Source organism: Xenopus tropicalis, chromosome 5, assembly GCF_000004195.4.
Source record: "Xenopus tropicalis strain Nigerian chromosome 5, UCB_Xtro_10.0, whole genome shotgun sequence".
In the NCBI taxonomy this organism is placed as follows: Eukaryota; Metazoa; Chordata; class Amphibia; order Anura; family Pipidae; genus Xenopus; species Xenopus tropicalis.
The window spans coordinates 150570503-150588490 of NC_030681.2; the positions used below are offsets into that span (position 1 = coordinate 150570503).

A 17988-nucleotide genomic window follows, 5' to 3' on the forward strand; every position below is an offset into this window, starting at 1 on the left:
AGAAAACCAATCAAGGAGAAAGTGTCCCAATTAAGACCAACTGCAAAGTGACTTCAAATGTTTGTAAAAGTTGCAGGGAGGTCCCCAAAAGTAGAAACACGGGGGGAAGTTTTACAAGAACTTTTATTTAATAAAAATGAAAGCACATTGTATAACAATGTCACAATACAGGTTATTTCCAACACTCCTACGTGTACAGGAGTTGAACTGCTACTCCCAGCGCATTATTATCTACCAGTTTAACCAGTCGGGCAGAAGCCTGAGCCGATTGGGCTGAATCTTGGGAACCAATCATGGTGTGTTATGCCGTCAATGAGAACATGCGACACATGAACAGCGACATCACGTGTGGGCGGAGTCTGTTTATGGACAGCTATGACTAATAGGGCACATTGGAGTCACTATGGTAGGTCTGTCAGCACAGGGATATGCATGGCGCAGGCTTCCCTGTTTGTGTGTGTGTGCAGCTCCATAGGAAACTATGTGCCTGATTTGCTCAGTTCCCAGAAACATAGCTGCGACCAGATCAGCTACTGGAACAGTTAGTTCATTACCTGCCCAAAACATGGGGGAAACCGTGCGCTCCAATCCCCCCTCACATGACCCACCGATCTCAGTAGGAGATTCACATCTCAGGAAACAACAATTTGCTAAAATAAACTAAAATTTGCTGAAAATCTTCCTTTAAAACCGCTGGTTTATGGTACTACCTATTAAAATAACCCGTATAATATTTATATCTGCACATCAGCCCATTTCCCATTGGCATACACATTTCCAGTTAGTCCACAATGACCAGCCTGCCTCTCTCCTGTTAAACTACAACTCCCATAGTCCCACTGACAGCACAGGGTGATGGAGGGACCACAGCTTGGTAACGACCAAGGCATCTATCAGTGGGTGCAGGCAATATGGCCACATTTCTGCGCTGATCCCACCAATTAAAGTTCAGCCCCATCCTGTTGCTGGTTGGCCTATGTTGTTCACTGGCCAATCAGGTTTATGGGTTGAGTAAACAATGCTGGTGCAACTGTTGAATGCTACATTTCAGCCTGCATGTGTTGCTATTGTTCACACAGATTATTGGATTACTGTAGCACAGTGTGGCTAAATACAGAGCAAGGCAGACGCTTTAGGGGACCCCCACCCTTATACGGGTGCCCAGGCAAGATACTGTCCATCAGGGACCCTAAAATCAATACAACTGTCTCGTCTCGCTTCTGTCCGAAACCACCAACGTCATCCAGAAGGCAGGCAGTACCGTGGCAGGAGTCACATGTTGAGCCAGGAGAGCCAATCAGAACTGTCGGCGTTTGAGGGAAATAAATCAGGAAAACGTAGAAGGGTAAGAAGGCGCCTGTGGGGCGTCGGACTCTGGATAAAGGTGCATTAAGTGCTATTATTTTCCCAATCACAAACCATCATCAGAATATTGCTGATTCAATCCCATAATCCTTTGTGTAAATAAAGTCCATTTGGGGAGGGGCGGAAGGTTCCCTTTGTGCTTGCCACATTCTGCAGTGAGAAGGATCCCAGCGCCATGGGACGTCCCTCCGTAAGCCCCGCCCTCACTGGCGGCTGTGCACCTCCTCCGACCCCTGGGACACCGTGCTGAGGTACTGCCAGCTGATGGCGGCCAATAGCATCACGCACGACAAGTAGATGGGGGAGAAATGGTTGCGGGACGCTAACGAGCCAGAGTTGGACAGACTCAAATTCCTAATTGAAACGATGATGTGTTGGGTGCGGCCGGACGAGGGGTCTGTCAGGGGGATTTTCTGATAGATCTGCAGATTAAAAGGGGGAGATTATAATATATAGTAATAACGCTGGTGGGTGTGTCCTTTTCTCCACCTATGGGAGGCGAGTTTAGCGGCGGCACAGCACTCACCTCCTCTACATACTGGTACATAATGGCTCTCACTGCCTCTATGTTGGTGGCGTCCATCATCATGGTCACTGCCTGCCCTTTGCGGATCTTTACCACCCCCTTAAACACCTGCTGGTTATTGTAACATGCGGCCAAGGTGGCGATGGCCATCACCTAGAGAGGGGAGCAGAATAATTACACAGACCATGGTGCGCCCTAAAGGAACAGTTCAGTGTAAAAATGAAACTGGGTAAAATAGACTGACTGAGCAAAATAAAAAATATTTGTAAAATAGTTAGGCAAAAATGTAATCTATAAAGGCAGATGTCTAACATAATAGCCAGAACACTACTTCCTGCTTTCAGCTCTCTAAGCCAGGGGTCCTCAAACTTTTTAAACATGGGACCAGTTCATGGTCCCTCAGACTGTTGGGGGGGTTAAACTGTAGTCCTCAAACTATGCCCCCTGGTTCCTCAAACTACGACCCGCTCCCTGCTCCTTGCTGCGTCCTCTCACTCCCTGTTCCCCATTGCATCCTCCGGCTCCCTGCTCCCCCGCAGGGTCTGCAGACAGACAGTAGCCAGGGGTGAGGACGCAGCAGGGGCCACGTAAATTACCTTGGGGGGCCGGATCTGGCCCGTGGGCCGCAGTTTGAGGATCCCTGCTCTAAGCTGTTAGCAGTCACTAGCCAATCAGTGACTTGAGGGCGGGCATATGGGACATTATGCATACACTATAGGCACATTAGATCCCCTCTGATCACATAGCATGGGGGGCTGCTGGAAAGATGGGACCTTATCTACAGAACACTGTGATTGGCTGCTGGCATCAGGCTTTATAAATGGCCAATGTGCCCCAGTCCGAAACTATCTCCATTAACCAGAGATTTCAGGACATATATATCAGGGATTCCATGCTAGTTATCCTGCCCCACTCAGGGGGTGCTTAGATGGCTTCCCAGGCGTAAGGAAGATAGCCGATTCTGGAAAAGAAAGATGGCTGCCAGACGAAGGGGAAGATGGCCCCCTGAGCAGAAGAAAGTTGGCCAGCCCAGCAGAAGGATGATGGGCAAAGAAGCAAAATGGCTCTCTGACCTGTGGAATTGCACAGAAGTTGAAGACGCTCTGGTTCTTCAGGCGGGACAGGTAAGTGAGGACGTCGGGCACGTGGTGCAACGCGTTGGTTATCAGCTCGTTCATACAGTGCACGGCGGGGACGATCCTCTCCGGGTTGGCCAGGTCTGACAGCTTCTTCCCATACTTGCCCCAAACCTGACACACAAAGCAGAATGGAAAGGTCGGTAGGCAGAAAGCTTCACAGGGTCTGGGTTTTAGGGTGAGAGATGGGGGCCCTCCAGCAGCTAACGGAGACTACAGAAGTGGAGATTATGGCTACAAGTACAAAGCACATATATATTAATTACTAGATACTCCCGCCAATGCCTGACAGGGGATCCTGGGGTTTGTGGCCCAAGCAATGCTGAAGGGCCAGTCTAGCCACTTGCCTCTTTGGGCCAGAACTCGCGGCCCTCCATCTGGTCCTCCAGGTAGTCTCGGATGATGTTGGTTTTCTGCAGGAAAAGTCCCATAGAATTTGAGAGCTTGGTGTCCAGGCCCACGATTGGATCTTCCAGCTCGGAGGCTGAAAACAATCGGGACAGACCGATGCCGACCAGGCCAGCGACATAGTGACAGTACTGCCGGGGGGGAGGGGAGACAAAGTCATTCGCTAATTACTGACACGAATAAAACACAGGGTGGGATCAGATATGTATAGACTATAACTAACATTACATGTTTAGGTTAACTTGCACTTTAGCTTTAAAAAAAGAGATGGGTTGCACATCCCCTGTGAAACTGTAAGGCAGGGGTGGGCAAACTACAGCCCGTGGGCCACGTCCAGCCTGTTGGCCTTTTTAATCCAGCCCGCCCACTCCGCGGCCCCCTTTAAAGAATTACAGGCCCTGATTGGTTGCGCCCCGTGCATGCGTGTGACATCAGTACGCATGGGGCGCAACCTATAAAAGTGTTGTGATGCAGCGGGGAGGCGGGGGACAGATGCAGCCGAAGGACGGAGGAAGCAGGCCGAAGCTGGAGGTCCCTGGAGGATGGAGCTGGGGGGAGGATGCTGGTGGGAGGATGTTGAGGAGGATGCTGGGAAGTGGGGGGGGGGCCTAGAGGATGCTGGGGAGTGGAGCTGGAGGATGCTGAGGGGGGGAGCTGGAGGATGCTGGGGTGGGAAGCTGGAGGATGCTGAGGGGGGGGAGCTGGAGGATGCTGAGAGGGGGGAGCTGGAGGATGCTGAGAGGGGGAGCTGGAGGATGCTGAGAGGGGGAGCTGGAGGATGCTGGGGTGGGGAGCTGGAGGATGCTGGGGTGGGGAGCTGAAGGATGCTGGGTGGGGAGCTGGAGGATGCTGGGGTGGGGAGCTGGAGGATGCTGGGGGGAGCTGAAGGATGCTGGGGGGGGGAGATGAGAGGCCCCGTGATTTCTGATGGCAGCCCTGGGCGTAATGTTGGCCCAGCCCGGCTGTAAGGCATAAGTTCGTGATACCAAATGGCGAATGAGTAAAGGAAGCAAGTGATGTGTGGGGGCGCAGAAGCCGTATGGGGGGGAGGGGGAGCAGGGACGGTGCCCAACGCAGCCCATACCTGGTCCCACTCCTGCAGGGTCTCGACCTTCTTCTCCAAATATTCGGCCATTCCTACTCCCATCCTGTGGCAGATATCCGCTATGACTTCCTGGTAAATCACCGCCAGTTTCCGAAACTCCAGAGAAATCTGTGAGGGGACAAATGTATCATTAGGCCGGAGGGGGGCAGTGCCCCAGGTACAGGGGTGAGTGTAGGGGCCCTTAGGCCTATTTTGTAGATTGTAAGCTCTTTTGGGCAGGGCTCTCTTCCCCTCTTGTATCGGTTATTGGTTGCTTTATATGTTACTCCTTGTAGAGTGTAAGCTCTTTTGGGCAGGGCCCTCTTCCCCTCTTGTATCGGTTATTGATTGCTTTATATGTTACTCCTTGTAGAGTGTAAGCTCTTTTGGGCAGGGCCCTCTTCCCCTCTTGTATCGGTTATTGGTTGCTTTATATGTTACTCCTTGTAGAGTGTAAGCTCTTTTGGGCAGGGCTCCCTTCCCCTCTTGTATCGGTTACTGATTGCTTTATATGTTACTCCTTGTAGAGTGTAAGCTCTTTTGGGCAGGGCTCCCTTCCCCTCTTGTATCGGTTACTGATTGCTTTATATGTTACTCCTTGTAGAGTGTAAGCTCTTTTGGGCAGGGCTCTCTTCCCCTCCTGTATCGGTTATTGGTTGCTTTATATGTTACTCCTTGTAGAGTGTAAGCTCTTTTGGGCAGGGCTCCCTTCCCCTCTTGTATCGGTTACTGATTGCTTTATATGTTACTCTGTATGCCCAATGTATGGAACCCACTTATTGTACAGCGCTGCGGGATATGTTGGCGCTTTATAAATAAATGTTAATAATAATAATAATGGCGGGGGGGGAATGGCTGCCGACCCAGAGCCCCACAGCAACATCACCTTTGAGAGACACCTAAAGAGACTGCTCTTCTCTGCGGGGCCTTCATATAGCAGAACGGTGTGAGTGGCCATTTCTTAGCAAATTTTCAGTTGGTCTTCATTTTTATTCTTTCTAGTTTTTGATTTGCTTCCCTTTGCAAAGGGGGTCACTGACCCCGGAAGCCAATAAACTATTGCTCTGTGAGGCTGCAATTCTGTCCTTATTTATTTTATGACTTTTCTTTGTATTCAGACCCGCTCCTATTCGTATTTCTGTTTCAACCCCTGCCTGGTTGCTAGGGTAATTTGGACCCTAGTAACCATACAGCTGATTAAATGCCAAACTATTGAAGAATAAACTTGAACCCCAAATTCTTTTTTTTAATTAAATCATCCATATCTGTTATAAATGTATTTAACAATCTGAGCTGTCAATCATATATTGCCTGCCCCGCCTCTATGCTGCAGGCAAAGAGGCGGGGCAGGCAATATATGATTGACAGCTCAGGTTTTTAATAACAATGACTTTAACTTCCCATTCAGCACTTCCTAGATATCACCTAGATGGCAAATGCATAAGATTTTGGGGGGATACAAAGATCCGCCTTAATAACAATGCACACAAAATGGCGCCGGCCTGCTGGCTGTGACTGTATACTCCAGGACTGAAGGGGAAATAAATTCAATAATTGAAATAGTGTAAGTAAAGTTCATTTTGCTCTACTACCCCGATTCAAAAGGATTTGGAATTATTTCTTAGGGTCCCCTTTAAAGGTGATCAAGCCCATTAAGCAGATTCTCCCATTGGTACCAATGAGACCCCATGGGGGTTCCTTACCGTGGGGAAATCCTCCAGCACCTGTTTGTCCTTCTCCTTACTGTGCATGTAGCGCCAGTCCTCCTGGTACAGGTAGGTGTGGAAGTCGTGCAACATGGGGATCTTGGTCTCCAGGGCTATGGTCATGTCGTCTTCCACCGTATCCAGAGCCCGCAGCACCAGGTAGAATATACACACCGCGTGCCTGGCACAAAAACACACGGGTTACAGGCGGGTACAGCTTGGCTATGCTTATATACATGGGCGGAGCTAATTGGGCAACCAACCATTAGATCATGGTTGCCATGGTACTATAGGGAGTGGCACTGTGCAAACCATTATCACTCCTGCCTCGTTTCCCTATATACATATTGATGTACAATACTCAGTGCTGTATCTCTCTCATCCAATCCAAAGTGGCCAAACTACTCCCAGTGCCCAGTGGGTGAACTGAATAAGGTTGGGCAGTAACCGTATCAGACCAATCAGAAGGAGCAATTAGATGGGTAAAAAGAGAGAAGTGGATTTGGGGAGAGAATAGGCAGGAAGAGAAGCACAGCAGGAAGTGGTCAGCAAACGTGTGTTTAAAGGGTTCTCTTCCTCAAGCTTTCTTCCTGTTTCATTTTGGTTGGAGAATATTGGGCTGGGGGGGCTGTTTGTGCCTCTGGGTACTGGGAATGCCGGGGGGGCTGTAAGGTGCCACAGACAGTCACTATTTATTGGGCTGGGGGGCTGTTTGTGCCTCTGGGTACTGGGAATGCCAGGGGGGCTGTAAGGTGCCACAGACAGTCACTATTTATTGGACTGGGGGGGCTGTTTGTGCCTCTGGGTACTGGGAATGCCGGGGGGGCTGTAAGGTGCCACAGACAGTCACTATTTATTGGGCTGGGGGGCTGTTTGTGCCTCTGGGTACTGGAATGCCAGGGGGGCTGTAAGGTGCCACAGACAGTCACTATTTATTGGGCTGGGGGGGCTGTTTGTGCCTCTGGGTACTGGGAATGCCAGGGGGGGCTGTAAGGTGCCACAGACAGTCACTATTTATTGGGCTGGGGGGGGGGCTGTTTGGGCCTCTGGGTACTGGGAATGCCAGGGGGGCTGTAAGGTGCCACAGACAGTCACTATTTATTGGGCTGGGGGGGCTGTTTGTGCCTCTGGGTACTGGGGAATGCCAGGGGGGCTGTAAGGTGCCACAGACAGTCACTATTTATTGGGCTGGGAGGGCTGTTTGTGCCTCTGGGTACTGGGAATGCCAGGGGGGCTGTAAGGTGCCACAGACAGTCACTATTTATTGGGCTGGGGGGGCTGTTTTGTGCCTCTGGGTACTGGGAATGCCAGGGGGGCTGTAAGGTGCCACAGACAGTCACTATTTATTGGGCTGGGAGGGCTGTTTGTGCCTCTGGGTACTGGGAATGCCAGGGGGGCTGTAAGGTGCCACAGACAGTCACTATTTATTGGGCTGGGGGGGGGGCTGTTTGTGCCTCTGGGTACTGGGAATGCCAGGGGGGCTGTAAGGTGCCACAGACAGTCACTATTTATTGGGCTGGGGGGCTGTTTGTGCCTCTGGGTACTGGGAATGCCGGGGGGGCTGTAAGGTGCCACAGATAGTCACTATTTATTGGGCTGGGGGGGGGTGCTGTTTGTGCCTCTGGGTACTGGGAATGCCAGGGGGCTGTAAGGTGCCACAGACAGTCACTATTTATTGGGCTGGGGGGCTTGTTTGTGCCTCTGGGTACTGGGAATGCCAGGGGGGCTGTAAGGTGCCACAGACAGTCACTATTTATTGGGCTGGGGGGGCTGTTTGTGCCTCTGGGTACTGGGAATGCCAGGGGGGCTGTAAGGTGCCACAGACAGTCACTATTTATTGGGCCTGGGGGGGGGGCTGTTGTGCCTCTGGGTACTGGGAATGCCAGGGGGGCTGTAAGGTGCCACAGACAGTCACTATTTATTGGGCTGGGGGGGGCTGTTTGTGCCTCTGGGTACTGGGAATGCCAGGGGGGCTGTAAGGTGCCACAGACAGTCACTATTTATTGGGCTGGGGGGGCTGTTTGTGCCTCTGGGTACTGGGAATGCCAGGGGGGCTGTAAGGTGCCACAGACAGTCACTATTTATTGGGCTGGGGGGGGGGCTGTTTGTGCCTCTGGGTACTGGGAATGCCAGGGGGGCTGTAAGGTGCCACAGACAGTCACTATTTATTGGGCTGGGGGGGGCTGTTTGTGCCTCTGGGTACTGGGAATGCCAGGGGGGCTGTAAGGTGCCACAGACAGTCACTATTTATTGGGCTGGGGGGGGGGGGCTGTTTGTGCCTCTGGTACTGGGAATACCGGGGGGGCTGTAAGGTGCCACAGATAGTCACTATTTATTGGGCTGGGGGGGGGTGCTGTTTGTGCCTCTGGGTACTGGGAATGCCAGGGGGGCTGTAAGGTGCCACAGACAGTCACTATTTATTGGGCTGGGGGGGCTGTTTGTGCCTCTGGGTACTGGGAATGCCAGGGGGGCTGTAAGGTGCCACAGACAGTCACTATTTATTGGGCTGGGGGGGGGCTGTTTGTGCCTCTGGGTACTGGGAATGCCAGGGGGGCTGTAAGGTGCCACAGACAGTCACTATTTATTGGGCTGGGGGGGGCTGTTTGTGCCTCTGGGTACTGGGAATGCCAGGGGGGCTGTAAGGTGCCACAGACAGTCACTATTTATTGGGCTGGGGGGGCTGTTTGTGCCTCTGGGTACTGGGAATGCCGGGGGGGCTGTAAGGTGCCACAGACAGTCACTATTTATTGGGCTGGGGGGGCTGTTTGTGCCTCTGGGTACTGGGAATGCCAGGGGGCTGTAAGGTGCCACAGACACTCACTATTTATTGGGCTGGGGGGGGGGGCTGTTTGTGCCTCTGGGTACTGGGAATGCCAGGGGGGCTGTAAGGTGCCATACACACTCACTATTTATTGGGCTGGGGGGGGCTGTTTGTGCCTCTGGGTACTGGGAATGCCAGGGGGGCTGTAAGGTGCCACAGACAGTCACTATTTATTGGGCTGGGGGGCTCTGGGTACTGGGAATGCCAGGGGGGCTGTAAGGTGCCACAGACAGTCACTATTTATTGGGCTGGGGGGGGCTGTTTGTGCCTCTGGGTACTGGGAATGCCAGGGGGGCTATAAGGTGCCACAGACAGTCACTATTTATTGGGCTGGGGGGGCTGTTTGTGCCTCTGGGTACTGGGAATGCCAGGGGGGCTGTAAGGTGCCACAGACAGTCACTATTTATTGGGCTGGGGGGGGGGGGGCTCTGGGTACTGGGAATGCCAGGGGGGCTGTAAGGTGCCACAGACAGTCACTATTTATTGGGCTGGGGGGGGGGCTCTGGGTACTGGGAATGCCAGGGGGGCTGTAAGGTGCCACAGACAGTCACTATTTATTGGGCTGGGGGGGGGGGGCTCTGGGTACTGGGAATGCCAGGGCCTATTCTGAATCCCAGTCCGGACCTGCACAGAATAAACAGTGACAGCTTGAAATTTCCCGCACTCCATCCATGCAACGTGCCAGGCTCTGGGCTTTATAAATAAACACTGGGCGGGGCTGGGAGTGTTAGTGCCTGGGGCAGGCAGTAGGAGTGACCAACCTAACGACAACAATACACCCAGCCGGCTGAGGGGCACAGAGGGGCAATTGTGTAAAGATCCCAGGGAGCGCAGGCACCTCTGGCCGCACTGATAAGGACACACCCACTCTGTTCTACACAAAAATGATTGGTCGTTGCTGAAAACTGACCACAGATGAAACAACAAGCAAAGGCTGCACATCCCCATAGCAATGTAACTTAACACCGGGGCTTTGTGCCCGGCTGGCATTCCAACTGCACCGGGCACACACTACTATAGGTCAGCTACAGGACTCAGGGCAGTACAGATGGTTAGGCACAGGGTGGGGTATAATATGGTGCATTGCTACAGGACCCCAGGGCAGTACAGGTGGGTAGGGGGCACATAGTGGGGTATAATGTGGCACATCGCTACAGGACTCCAGGGCAGTACAGGTGGGTAGGGGGCACATAGTGGGGTATAAGGTGGCACATTGCTACAGGACTCCAGGGCAGTACAGGTGGGTAGGGGGCACATAGTGGGGTATAAGGTGGCACATTGCTACAGGACTCCAGGGCACTACAGGTGGGTAGGGGGCACATAGTGGAGTATAATGTGGCACACTGCTACAGGACCCCAGGGCAGTACAGACGGGTAGGGGGTACATAGTGGGGTATAATGTGGTACAGTCGGGTATGCTGTACAGGCGGGTATGAGGCACATACTGGTGTATATGGAGAGAGTGCATTGCTACAGGACCCCAGGGCAGTACAGGCGGGTAGGTGGCACATAGTGGTGTATATGGAGAGAGTGCATTGCTACAGGACCCCAGGGCAGTACAGGCGGGTAGGGGGTACATAGTGATGTATATGGAGAGAGTGCATTGCTACAGGACCCCAGGGCAGTACAGGCGGGTAGGTGGCACATAGTGGTGTATATGGAGAGAGTGCATTGCTACAGGACCCCAGGGCAGTACAGGCGGGTAGGGGGTACATAGTGATGTATATGGAGAGAGTGCATTGCTACAGGACCCCAGGGCAGTACAGGCGGGTAGGGGGTACATAGTGGGGTATATGGAGAGAGTGCAATGCTACAGGACCCCAGGGCAGTACAGGCATGTAGGGGGTACATAGTGGGGTATATGGAGAGAGTGCATTGCTACAGGACCCCAGGGCAGTACAGGCGGGTAGGGGGCACATAGTGGGGTATTTGGAGAGAGTGCATTGCTACAGGACCCCAGGGCAGTACAGGCGGGTAGGGGGTACATAGTGATGTATATGGAGAGAGTGCATTGCTACAGGACCCCAGGGCAGTACAGGCGGGTAGGGGGTACATAGTGGGGTATATGGAGAGAGTGCAATGCTACAGGACCCCAGGGCAGTACAGGCGGGTAGGGGGTACATAGTGGGGTATATGGAGAGAGTGCAATGCTACAGGACCCCAGGGCAGTACAGGCGGGTAGGGGGTACATAGTGGGGTATATGGAGAGAGTGCAATGCTACAGGACCCCAGGGCAGTACAGGCGGGTAGGGGGTACATAGTGGGGTATATGGAGAGAGTGCATTGTCCCCAGGGCAGTACAGGCGGGTAGGGGGCACACAGTGGTGTATATGGAGAGAGTGCATTGTCCCCAGGGCAGTACAGTACAGACCCCTATCTGTAACAGGGCTGTGTAACACGGATCACCCCTTGTACAGAGTATCTCCCAGACCATGTGACTCACCGTAACTCGCCATCCAGCGCTTGTATGACGGCGGCAAAGCTCCTGCTGGTCTCGTTGAGGTATCGGTAGCAGGTCTGCAGGCTCTCGCTCATGGAGTCCTGTTGGAGCAAATAGACAGGATGAACCCTGCACACTGCCTGGCTCTGCGGGGAGAAGCAGATCTGCACCGTGCGGCCCTCCTTCAGGCCCCTCTCCTGTAGGCGGCTGGCAGTCAGCAGGGAGCGCTGGCCACAAGGCTTCTGAGCTGGGCCCAGAGAGAGAGTCCGCTTGAACAGGGAGACTGCTGTTTTGCAATTCACGCTGGCCATCGGCCAAACTTGGCAGAACCTTCCCCCGTGCTGGGAACCTAAAATAATGTTGCGCGAGGCCCGGGGGCAAGTGCCCTGGGGTACAGAAGGGGGGCCCTAGTGGTGCCCATAGTCACTGGCATTGCAACAGGCAACGAGGGCTTCTCCCAACACAAACTGCCAACACGCCCACCCCCCTGCAATGTTTTCATGGCTCACCCAGAGTGGGCGGGGCCAGCCTCCGAAAAACTTTAACTCTCTGCACTCCAGACTGACTGCCAGGAAGGAAGGCACAAGCACTCAGTGTTACATGAAGGTCCCAGGCCCAAACGCTGCACTTGGTACATGCCCTTTATTCACACTATATATATATATACACAACATTCCTGCCCATTTCTGGCTCCTCTGTTCCCTTCCCCCCTAAGGATATTAATGTAATCATCCCTGTCATAATTATAAGCTTAGCCAGACTTTAATTAGCCTTTAATTAGCCTTGTTGTTTATGTGACAGGTTGGTGGGTGCCATTGGGCTACTGGGCAGGTTATGATACACATATGGGGTGCTCGGCCATGCCACCCTAGATTTATATTGAGCTTAAATACTGCACAGCGCTGAGCATTAGGGGGGAGGTACAGTATAACCCCCTTATACACCCTGACCTACACATTCCAAACAATGCAGTACCCTTACCCCCAGCATGCCATCCCATGGGACTGATAGTACTCCCTGCCCCCAGCATGCCATCCTACAGAACTGACCGTATCCCATGCCCCAAGCATGCCATGCTGTAGGACTGACAGTACCCCCTGCCCCCAGCATGCCATCCTGTAGGACTGACAGTACCCCCCCATGCCATCCTGTAGGACTGACAGTACCCCCCCATGCCATCCTGTAGGACTGACAGTACCCCCCATGCCATCCTGTAGGACTGACAGTACCCCCCATGCCATCCTGTAGGACTGACAGTACCCCCCCATGCCATCCTGTAGGACTGACAGTACCCCCCCCATGCCATACTGTAGGACTGACAGTACCCCCCCCCCATGCCATACTGTAGGACTGACAGTACCCCCCATGCCATCCTGTAGGACTGACAGTACCCCCCATGCCATACTGTAGGACTGACAGTACCCCCCATGCCATACTGTAGGACTGACAGTACCCCCCATGCCATACTGTAGGACTGACAGTACCCCCCATGCCATCCTGTAGGACTGACAGTACCCCCCCCATGCCATACTGTAGGACTGACAGTACCCCCCCTGTATGCTATCCTGTAGGACTGACAGTACCCCCCATGCCATCCTGTAGGACTGACAGTACCCCCCATGCCATCCTGTAGGACTGACAGTACCCCCCATGCCATCCTGTAGGACTGACAGTACCCCCCATGCCATCCTGTAGGACTGACAGTAACCCCCATGCCATCCTGTAGGACTGACAGTACCCCCCATGCCATCCTGTAGGACTGACAGTAACCCCCATGCCATCCTGTAGGACTGACAGTACCCCCCATGCCATCCTGTAGGACTGACAGTACCCCCCATGCCATCCTGTAGGACTGACAGTACCCCCCCAGTATGCTATCCTGTAGGACTGACAGTACCCCCCCAGTATGCTATCCTGTAGGACTGACAGTACCCCCCCCAGTATGCTATCCTGTAGGACTGACAGTACCCCCCATGCCATCCTGTAGGACTGACAGTACCCCCCATGCCATCCTGTAGGACTGACAGTACCCCCCATGCCATACTGTAGGACTGACAGTACCCCCCCAGTATGCTATCCTGTAGGACTGACAGTACCCCCCATGCCATCCTGTAGGACTGACAGTACCCCCCATGCCATCCTGTAGGACTGACAGTAACCCCCATGCCATCCTGTAGGACTGACAGTACCCCCCATGCCATCCTGTAGGACTGACAGTAACCCCCATGCCATCCTGTAGGACTGACAGTACCCCCCATGCCATCCTGTAGGACTGACAGTACCCCCCATGCCATCCTGTAGGACTGACAGTACCCCCCCAGTATGCTATCCTGTAGGACTGACAGTACCCCCCCAGTATGCTATCCTGTAGGACTGACAGTACCCCCCCAGTATGCTATCCTGTAGGACTGACAGTACCCCCCCAGTATGCTATCCTGTAGGACTGACAGTACCCCCCATGCCATCCTGTAGGACTGACAGTACCCCCCATGCCATCCTGTAGGACTGACAGTACCCCCCATGCCATACTGTAGGACTGACAGTACCCCCCCAGTATGCTATCCTGTAGGACTGACAGTACCCCCCATGCCATCCTGTAGGACTGACAGTACCCCCCATGCCATCCTGTAGGACTGACAGTAACCCCCATGCCATCCTGTAGGACTGACAGTACCCCCCATGCCATCCTGTAGGACTGACAGTAACCCCCCATGCCATCCTGTAGGACTGACAGTACCCCCCATGCCATCCTGTAGGACTGACAGTACCCCCCATGCCATCCTGTAGGACTGACAGTACCCCCCCAGTATGCTATCCTGTAGGACTGACAGTACCCCCCCAGTATGCTATCCTGTAGGACTGACAGTACCCCCCCCAGTATGCTATCCTGTAGGACTGACAGTACCCCCCCATGCCATCCTGTAGGACTGACAGTACCCCCCATGCCATCCTGTAGGACTGACAGTACCCCCCATGCCATACTGTAGGACTGACAGTACCCCCCCAGTATGCTATCCTGTAGGACTGACAGTACCCCCCATGCCATCCTGTAGGACTGACAGTACCCCCCATGCCATCCTGTAGGACTGACAGTAACCCCCATGCCATCCTGTAGGACTGACAGTACCCCCCATGCCATCCTGTAGGACTGACAGTAACCCCCATGCCATCCTGTAGGACTGACAGTACCCCCCATGCCATCCTGTAGGACTGACAGTACCCCCCATGCCATCCTGTAGGACTGACAGTACCCCCCCAGTATGCTATCCTGTAGGACTGACAGTACCCCCCCAGTATGCTATCCTGTAGGACTGACAGTACCCCCCCCAGTATGCTATCCTGTAGGACTGACAGTACCCCCCATGCCATCCTGTAGGACTGACAGTACCCCCCATGCCATCCTGTAGGACTGACAGTACCCCCCATGCCATACTGTAGGACTGACAGTACCCCCCCAGTATGCTATCCTGTAGGACTGACAGTACCCCCCATGCCATCCTGTAGGACTGACAGTACCCCCCAGCATGCCATCCTGTAGGACTGACAGTACCCCCCATGCCATCCTGTAGGACTGACAGTACCCCCCCCCAGTATGCTATCCTGTAGGACTGACAGTACCCCCCCCCAGTATGCCATCCTGTAGGACTGACAGTACCCCCCATGCCATCCTGTAGGACTGACAGTAACCCCCATGCCATCCTGTAGGACTGACAGTACCCCCCCAGTATGCCATCCTGTAGGACTGACAGTACCCCCCCATGCCATCCTGTAGGACTGACAGTACCCCCCCCCCAGTATGCCATTCTGTAGGACTGACAGTACCCCCAATGCCATCCTGTAGGACTGACAGTACCCCCCATGCCATCCTGTAGGACTGACAGTACCCCCCCATGCCATCCTGTAGGACTGACAGTACCCCCCATGCCATCCTGTAGGACTGACAGTACCCCCCATGCCATCCTGTAGGACTGACAGTACCCCCCCCATGCCATCCTGTAGGACTGACAGTACCCCCCATGCCATCCTGTAGGACTGACAGTACCCCCCCCAGTATGCTATCCTGTAGGACTGACAGTACCCCCCCATGCCATCCTGTAGGACTGACAGTACCCCCCCCCAGTATGCCATCCTGTAGGACTGACAGTACCCCCATGCCATCCTGTAGGACTGACAGTACCCCCCATGCCATCCTGTAGGACTGACAGTACCCCCCATGCCATCCTGTAGGACTGACAGTACCCCCCATGCCATCCTGTAGGACTGACAGTACCCCCCATGCCATCCTGTAGGACTGACAGTACCCCCCATGCCATTCTGTAGGACTGACAGTACCCCCCATGCCATCCTGTAGGACTGACAGTACCCCCCCATGCCATCCTGTAGGACTGACAGTACCCCCCCCCATGCCATCCTGTAGGACTGACAGTACCCCCATGCCATCCTGTAGGACTGACAGTACCCCCCAGTATGCCATCCTGTAGGACTGACAGTACCCCCCATGCCATCCTGTAGGACTGACAGTACCCCCCATGCCATCCTGTAGGACTGACAGTACCCCCCAGTATGCCATCCTGTAGGACTGACAGTAACCCCCCCATGCCATCCTGTAGGACTGACAGTACCCCCCATGCCATCCTGTAGGACTGACAGTACCCCCCATGCCATCCTGTAGGACTGACAGTACCCCCCATGCCATCCTGTAGGACTGACAGTACCCCCCATGCCATCCTGTAGGACTGACAGTACCCCCCATGCCATCCTGTAGGACTGACAGTACCCCCCATGCCATCCTGTAGGACTGACAGTACCCCCATGCCATCCTGTAGGACTGACAGTACCCCCCCCCAGTATGCCATCCTGTAGGACTGACAGTACCCCCCATGCCATCCTGTAGGACTGACAGTACCCCCATGCCATCCTGTAGGACTGACAGTACCCCCCCCAGTATGCTATCCTGTAGGACTGACAGTACCCCCATGCCATCCTGTAGGACTGACAGTACCCCCCATGCCATCCTGTAGGACTGACAGTACCCCCCATGCCATCCTGTAGGACTGACAGTACCCCCCCATGCCATCCTGTAGGACTGACAGTACCCCCCCAGTATGCCATCCTGTAGGACTGACAGTACCCCCCCCCAGTATGCCATCCTGTAGGACTGACAGTACCCCCCCCCAGTATGCCATCCTGTAGGACTGACAGTACCCCCCCCCAGTATGCCATCCTGTAGGACTGACAGTACCCCCCCCCAGTATGCCATCCTGTAGGACTGACAGTACCCCCCCCCAGTATGCCATCCTGTAGGACTGACAGTACCCCCCAGTATGCCATCCTGTAGGACTGACAGTACCCCCCCCCCCCAGTATGCCATCCTGTAGGACTGACAGTACCCCCCCCCAGTATGCCATCCTGTAGGACTGACAGTACCCCCCCCCAGTATGCCATCCTGTAGGACTGACAGTACCCCCCCCCAGTATGCCATCCTGTAGGACTGACAGTACCCCCCATGCCATCCTGTAGGACTGACAGTACCCCCCAGTATGCCATCCTGTAGGACTGACAGTCCCCCCCCCCAGTATGCCATCCTGTAGGACTGACAGTACCCCCCCCCAGTATGCCATCCTGTAGGACTGACAGTACCCCCCCCCAGTATGCCATCCTGTAGGACTGACAGTACCCCCCCCCCAGTATGTCATCCTGTAGGACTGACAGTACCCCCCCCCAGTATGCCATCCTGTAGGACTGACAGTACCCCCCCCCAGTATGCCATCCTGTAGGACTGACAGTACCCCCCCCCCAGTATGCCATCCTGTAGGACTGACAGTACCCCCCCAGTATGCCATCCTGTAGGACTGACAGTACCCCCCCCCCCCCCAGTATGCCATCCTGTAGGACTGACAGTACCCCCCATGCCATCCTGTAGGACTGACAGTACCCCCCATGCCATCCTGTAGGACTGACAGTACCCCCCATGCCATCCTGTAGGACTGACAGTACCCCCCAGTATGCCATCCTGTAGGACAGGACTGACAATGCACTGAGCCCCCAAACTCACCGGGTCCAGCCTGGGCTGCACAGTCCTGCAAGCTCCCATCTTGAACCTGACGAGGTTGTATATCTCCTCCGGGTGCCCCAGAGACCTGAGGATGTCCATGGCTGCGCACATAGAAGCCGGCAAAAGAGCTCTGTGTAACCCAACCCCTTACATACCGCATCCATACAGTACCGCTACACTCCGGCGGCACCGCCCAATTCCGCACCCACAGCCAATCACCGCGCACGGTACGCCTACTTTCCCAATGGAAACCAGTAATCTGATGGTACTCTGGTGGACTGACCTTTCCTATTGGCTAGCTAGCTGTCGTACCAGTGCAAGCCAACCAATGAAGGGAGACCTGTTGCTGGGCTGACGTATGGAGCGCCGCGCCTGTTGGCTGGATAGGAAAAGTTTTCGTTCGACGTCACACATTGATGGCTCGGTGGGCGGGGCTGCAGGTTTCCC

At 54.3% G+C, this 17988-nt stretch overlaps 1 protein-coding gene across 1 annotated transcript; it reads right to left on the minus strand.

The window, feature by feature from the left end:
- Nucleotides 1–105: 105 nt before the first annotated feature.
- Nucleotides 106–17650, minus strand: fdft1 (farnesyl-diphosphate farnesyltransferase 1). Its single transcript, NM_001142170.3, is given in 8 exon segments — nucleotides 106–1787; nucleotides 1892–2044; nucleotides 2965–3141; nucleotides 3375–3566; nucleotides 4520–4648; nucleotides 6223–6406; nucleotides 11490–11587; nucleotides 17542–17650. Coding segments are annotated over 8 exon segments (1251 nt in total). The 5' UTR covers nucleotides 17641–17650; the 3' UTR covers nucleotides 106–1568.
- Nucleotides 17651–17988: the final 338 nt, after the last annotated feature.